This window comes from Telmatherina bonti (genome assembly GCF_933228915.1).
Source record: "Telmatherina bonti genome assembly, chromosome: 9".
Taxonomy (NCBI): domain Eukaryota; kingdom Metazoa; phylum Chordata; class Actinopteri; order Atheriniformes; family Telmatherinidae; genus Telmatherina; species Telmatherina bonti.
Window position 1 is genome coordinate 24,924,952 of NC_136627.1, and position 7,206 is coordinate 24,932,157.

A 7,206-nucleotide genomic window follows, 5' to 3' on the forward strand; every position below is an offset into this window, starting at 1 on the left:
CTGAGATTTATTTCTGGTGTACAAGATTCAAACAAGACTTTTTTTCTTACACACTACTGTGAGAGAATGTAGTAACACAAAAGTCTATTCAGCATATGGACCAAGTCATACTGACTAAAAATACTCAGACCTCTCGATTGTCTGAACATACTTAGCACTGCCACTGTCTCTTTTGGCATTTGCCACATGTGTACTTGTAGCAATCAACGCAGCATACAGTTGTGTAATTGTTCCTACACTGACAGTTCACCAGACACATTGGCCTTTGGTGTCCCATGATATCTTTAAAGCGGTTTCTATTTGGCTAGGATGGAGATGCCTCCCGACCTGCTCTTAACACCACACTGTGCCATCTTTTCCTTCTCTGTCAGCACAGTGTGCATCTCCGGTCAACCTGTCTTTACTGGTGGAGATAAATCTGTGTCTTCATCTGTGGGTTGATCATAGTTTGGAGATGTGAGCAATGAAATAATCAAATGATATGTCAATGAAAAACTCAACTGGGATTAGAAATTTATGCAAAAATATATTCTGAATTATAATTCCAAAACCTCTATAGTATATCCTTCCCCTGTATTGATATAGAATAGTTTACATGTATTTCTAAAATGTAACTCAATCAGGAAAGGACAATAGGATGTTTATGAAATCTTACCAGAAGAAATTTGAGAAAGTCTGAACTCTGCTGATGGGTTGACTTTGTTCAGGATCATGTCCAAAGCCTGCTGAGTATTGTAGAATTTCAGCATCTTTGTTTCAGAGTCGACAGTCCTACATTGTAAAATTCTTGAAGCCAGTAAACTATTAGACACTGTGAGTGAGCTATTTATCCCCTTTAGTACCAACCACACACACTCAGTAGACCTGCTTTTCAATTAGACATCCAGCTACATATTTGTTTTTTATTTAGTTATTTTCAGTGTTTTAAAAATGTTTTTTTTTTTAGCAATTAAAGTTAAAAAAAAAAAAAAAAGAATTAGACAATGTTCAAATTTAGGCAACACCCTGTGTCGATACTCGTGCTGTTTCTGTTTCTGTTACATGTTATTTAAAATTAATGCAGCTGGCATTTGAGTTATTGGCAGTTTTCATTTAAAATATCTGTTTACTTACACCAGTCTATTCCCTTTGTGTTTGACTAAGTTGCTGAAGTATCTGAACAGGTTAATATATTTCTTTTTGATTAACTAAGCAGGCTGGAGCACACAAGATTCAGCAGGCCTGTGCAGGCCTCGTAAGAACATTGACTGCCACCATTCCTTTTAAAATGCTTGAGAACTTTGTGCTGTTTTACTGGCCTGAAAAGAAGAAGATTTGCTTTGTGCAAGTACGTCTTTCTTTGGGTTGCATATGTTGTTTTGGTCTCAGAGGGAAAATCTTCAATATGCTGAATGACCCAAAATGATTACATATGACTGTTATGAACAGGCCTGTTCATTACAGGTTCACTCAAGCACTCTGCACATTGCACTTTAAGATATTCACAGCATTTGGTTATGCACTCTGCACTTGGGTAAGTGCGCCACCTTCTGTTTTAAACTCTCTGATGCACTTTATTCCACTTGGCACTTTGAGTTTTGTGGCACTTTACGAAGAAAATAAAAAGAAAAAGACGTGGACCACCTCCAGCCTGCCACTGCTTCCTCTCGTTAATGGTACTCACTCCACCGCTTGTGTCTTTCCTGGCTTACAATGACTCTTTTCATTTCTATTGATATTTTGTGATGCCCTTCAGTCAACTGTCATTTTGTTTGTAATTTTGTCACTAAAACTAACATAAAAGAAATGCTGACTTTTTTTGAAAAGCTCATAAATGTCATTGTCATGGCAGCAGGTGTTGAATACCTCGACAGTGTACTGGATAAGGAAAGGACCTTGGTCATCCTGGGTCGTCCAAAGTACAAAACAGTATCTACAAGAAAACATAAAGATAAAGGAACATCACAACATTTTGTCACATAGGGTTTTTGTACCTCTTTGTAGAAACTGGTGCAATACAAGTTGTAGTGGTCGTTCATGGTTGACAAAAACAGCAGAGTTAATTTATGTTTCATTTCTGCAAATAGAAATCAAGACATAATTGGAAATCCACTGTGAGCCTATTTTTCTTAATGTTTAATTTGATGAAGATGAAGAAGGTCATACTTGACTGGGACTCCTGATGGTTATGTGTAGACTCTTCCACAGTTTCCGGGCACATAGAAGGTGACAGTGGGTTTACCTCACTCATGACAGTTGGCCTGTAATTCCTTGAGGGGGAGGACAGTTGTGCTCTTGTTGGTGCCTGGATTTAACTGGACATATTTAAGTTTTTTTTTTATCTTGGGCTTTCTAATATGATGCACTCTTTACCTGAAAAATGTAACTATTTTCCCAGCTGTGCCATCAATTTCATCATATATTTACAAGGAAGAAAAACTCCGGGAAGTCTGCATACAGTGGTACCATGGCCTAAACATTGGTACAAATTGAGATTTCACCACTACCCTGTACCTCTACAGCACAAGGTACCAAAAGCTTTATAAACTTTATTAAAACCTGAGAAATGTGAACTTTTGATCGGGGTCATTTGTGTAATTTCTGTTGTCATGATGATTTTAAAAAGAGTAAACACAGTTGTTTGGTCATAAATGGCTTCATCTAAGCACCAACTATGACTGAAAGGAAGAGTTTTTGTGTTATCATTCATATTTTTTGAGAAAAGGCCAAGAAATCATAAATTCTGTAAACTGATGAGCACAACTGAAACTAACTGATTATGCTGTCAAATAGTTTGAAAAAGACCAGAGCAAATCACAGAAAGTGAATTCCTCCAAAACTCTGAAAATACTAGTCACTTTCCTTTTAGATTTCTGAACATGAGACCTGTGCTAGGTGTTTGACAAATTATTATCCACTCTGTGTGCTATGTCAACCAAAAACTTCTTTTCCCAGGTGTCCCATCAACCCCAGCTCTCACACATAAGGAGGACAACAAGGAAGAAGGTGACATGAGAGTTGTCTGCATTCCTTTGTAACACTAACATTATTGCCGCATAAGGTAAAATTAAGTAACAGTGTTTCTGTAGTGGTTTCTGTTGGGCAGGGATGGGCAACTGCAGTCCTCTGGACAAGTGTTAGGAGTTTTCCTGCTGTAACACACCTGACTCAAACCAATGGCTACTTAGCAGACTAGTGTTTTATGTCAAGCTCTAAACTAGTCTGCTAATTAAGTCTGCCATGTGTCAGGTGTGTTGCAGCAGAGAAACTCCTAACACTAGCAGGACTGCTGCTCTCAAGGACTGGAGATGCCCACCCCCTGCTGTAGGATTTATATTGGTTAGATACTTTTGTAGGTGAGGGGCATCGAAGCCTTGAAACAGCCCTGCACGTAGAGAGCAGAAACTAGTTATGCTGGTTAGGTCGAGTTCTGTTAAATTCACTGGAAGACAGTGGTAATATTTTTTTGGAGAACTGGGCACAACTATGTGAAGGTTATTAGATGCACATAAAGAGGGAGGACAGCAAATGTGAAAGTAGAAGTATTTATCTCTGGAAAAACCAGAGACACATTTAACAGTTCAAACTTAGCTGTTCTCCTCACTCGTGGTTCAAACCTGTGCAGACTCAGGTGGTTTAGCTCATTTAAGTCTGAACAGTCGACTGTCTCAAGATTTGAGTAATGGCAGGTAAGAGAACTTTTTCAGTACTTTGCTGGAATGATGTTTATATGCTGTCGGCAATATTCAGATGTTGAGGCAGAAAATAACTACAATACATGCAGAGACTGTATGATTAGAAGTCTTCTACAAATCATCAAAAACAAAGAACATACATTATGCAACTCATTTCTCAAGGACACAATTGTTGGCAAATGTCCTGAAATGATTCTTTCTTTGGTACCTGCAATGAATATTAATAATATTAATAAAGTATAGCTTGTGTTATGTTGCCACTCAAAAATAAACTGAGATAAAAAAATTTGTGCTGTCCAAAGTACCAAAGTACACACCTGATCTTCAAGAATTTTGTTGTTAAAATGTCATGATAAAATATCCCTTTGTTAGTATATTCTTCCTAAATTAAATAACCCCTTCAAAACAACCATACATATTAAGAATGTGCAGTAATTTAGAAAATGGTTTTAAATAAAGGCGGCTTTTTTCTAAATATTCCTATGTAATTATCCATTAAACAGTTTAGGTGAGATGATCATATACAGCCCATGTTTATAACGTTTTTGTTTTTTCTATATATTCTCTATTCCAGATAAACAGCTAAAAGCTAAGAGGAAAGACTTTGTAAAAAAAAAAAGTGAACAAGACAGTAGTTAACATATTTTGGAAGATTATAATACCGCCTATGATAGGGCGTGCCAGCTCATTGATATTGTGTGGAAGAAAGGTGCTGAAGCCAGCATGAAGATGATTTTTCATATCAGAGAAAATGATCCTTCACTTTACTCTGATCTAGGCCTGTCTTATTCTGAGCCTGCTCAGTCAGGTGAGTGACAAAAATAGATCCTGCAACTTAACATTGGTATTATCGCATCTTTATAGAAATATACCATCTAAATGCTTTTTCAATAATGTTGTTCCAGCATCACAACCAGCAGCACAACCATCAACCTCAGCCACCATCACCGTAGAGGAGTTCTGGGAAAAGAAGAAGGATGACCCAGACGTAAGTAATTCATACAGATATAGTTGTCTGCCAGACTTACCTGCAGTTATTATTGGAACCAATGAGAAAATGTAGTTTTTATGTATTTGTTGTAAAATATATTCCCTTGTACTCTTTTTGCTTTACTTCAGTGTTTTCTACTTTAGAATCAGTTTTCTACTTTAAATAGGATGAAACAAGAAGGAAACCGTTTTTTCATTTCCTTCTGTTAATCCTGTTTTTCAGAGCTACCCTGTCAGCAAAACTTCTTACGAAAAGCGAGTTGCCTTGATGATCACCAACATAAAGTTTTCTGAGACGAGGATGAACAGAGAGGGAGCCGAAAAAGATGAAGAGAACATGAACAAAGTGCTCAAAAGTCTGGGTTATGAGGTGGAGAAACATAGAAACCTCACAGGAAAGGTACTTTTTTTTATCTCAGAAAACAGTGTTGTCTGGGTGTCTGAATGAAGTGAAGCAACTGATACTTTGGCTTTTTTATATTCTGGCAGGAAATTGACCAGACGATTGCCAAGTTTTCTAAACGTCCTGAACTGAAAGAGACGGATAGTGTGTTTGTGGTTATCATGTCTCATGGGAAGTTGGGAGCAGTTCTTGGTATCGAAACAGGAAAAAATGGCGACGATGAGTTTCCCGTAGACAACATTTACAAACACCTGGGCTCACAAAGATGCCCAGCACTGATAAACAAACCAAAGATAATCATCATCCAGGCCTGCAGAGGAGGTGATTCTCTTCTGCTCTTACAGACACATCATATCACAGCTTCATTGTTTTGGATTTGTCCTTCTGATCAAATATTTCACCTACTTTATGTTTCAGAGGAGAAAGGAACTGTGCTTGTTAGTGACAGTGCAAACCAACCCGATGATGTGCCGCCTCCTATTGTCAGAGATGACTTTGTAGAGGATAGTGTGAAACAAGTACACAAAGAAAAAGACTTCATTGCTCTTCTTTCCTGCACACCTGGTTGGTTCATGTAAAATATCAACCAATCACATTGTCTGCAACCTGTAACATAAGATTATCATTAATATTCTGATGTAAATTTTAATACATTTTCATGTTTTTCCAACAGATACTGTTGCATGGAGAAGTAAAGTTGATGGATCACTTCTCATTCAGTATATTGATAAAGTTTTCCTAACTGCTTCATTTGAGCTTCACATTTACGACCTTTTCACAAAAGTGAGTTTTTCACGTACAGACCATCCAACAGAAGTTGAACACAGTGTACTAAAATGGAAAGTAATATCAGTTTTAACAAAGAAAAGAAAATTAAATGTAGTAACAAAGATTATGTCTCATTAATGTCTCAACCGCTTTTGTGTGCACAGGTCCTGCGTGAGTTTGAAACCTCCATCGGTTCCAGCGTAAGACAGATGGCGACAATAGATAGATGCACTTTCCCAAAGTACTTCTACCTGTATCCAGGACTCTCAGGCAAAACTCAATAATGTTTACTTTGTCTGAGATGAATAAATATGACAGCAGAAAATTAGCTGATTCTGCTCTGAAAACCTACAGTGCAGTCTAGTGATGAGAACTGCTGAAGGTTTGCTGATTAGATTTAAGATAAAATGATGTCTCACTTTGCTATTAATCAACTTCTATGTAACTTTCTTATAACAAAATAATATTTATATGTCATTAATAATAGTTATGTGTATTCAATAAGCACAGACAGCTCCAATCATCAAGATTTAAACAATGTTTAATCAATTTAGTTAACATATTTAGATCATTCTTTCCATTTTTATCATATTTCATAGCTTTTCTTTATAGTCACTAATTTCTGTTTTTTATCTTAATTGAATAATTAATCATCGCGTTTATATTTGCATCATTATTAATCGTTTCAACAATCGATGACATTAGATGTGTACACACATGTAAAAATCTGATATTTGAAGACAAGTAAATGAAGAAACAGAAACATTTGTATCATTGAAAACACTGATATGCGAATTGAAATGTATGATCTTCTGCTGAAGCAGCAGAACTTTGTCTGCTCCTATTGACTGAAGAAACTGAAAACGAAGAGAACAAAATAAAACAGACCGAGGGAAGATTTTTAGAGAATGAGAGAGGAAGATGGAGTGATGAATAGAAAAAATGATGAAATGTTGTAGGAATCTTTATTCTGTTTTTTTTATTTTCTGCAAACTTGTTAATGTTTGTTAGTCAAGTTTAGCTTCCATCATTCACATGTATTTATTTTGCAAAAATGTAAGTAGCACGCCTGCGCTTCACATTACTGGATTCTATAGTAACAATGAGAGTTTTGATGGTTAAAGCCTCTTTTGTAATTAGAAAAACTCACAAGAGCGAGGAAGGATCCCCTCTTCAAAGTTTGCTCTGTACATGATTGGTGTCTCAAAAGACTGGTGATAGTGAATAAATCATCCTATATTCGTCATTAATTTAGGCCTACCTCATAAACGGTCTCTGAGATTTGGTTCAGTTGGATTCAGAAATTCTTTCTTCATTTCCTTGAACATTCACACCACAGTTTAATTAATTCATGCTTCATTTTCAAAAAAA

The 7,206-nt window shown here is 36.5% G+C and overlaps 1 protein-coding gene across 1 annotated transcript; it reads left to right on the forward strand.

Annotated features, from left to right (window-relative positions):
• Nucleotides 1–4,397: 4,397 nt before the first annotated feature.
• LOC306760181 (caspase a-like) lies at nucleotides 4,398–6,119 on the forward strand (the record flags this gene model as incomplete). The annotated part of the gene is made up of 7 exons (XM_079245974.1): nucleotides 4,398–4,482; nucleotides 4,580–4,662; nucleotides 4,888–5,064; nucleotides 5,154–5,388; nucleotides 5,485–5,631; nucleotides 5,741–5,850; nucleotides 6,000–6,119. 7 exons carry the CDS (start codon nucleotides 4,398–4,400, stop codon nucleotides 6,117–6,119), a joined length of 957 nt encoding a protein of 318 aa, XP_079102100.1.
• Between the last annotated feature and the right edge of the window lie 1,087 nt (nucleotides 6,120–7,206).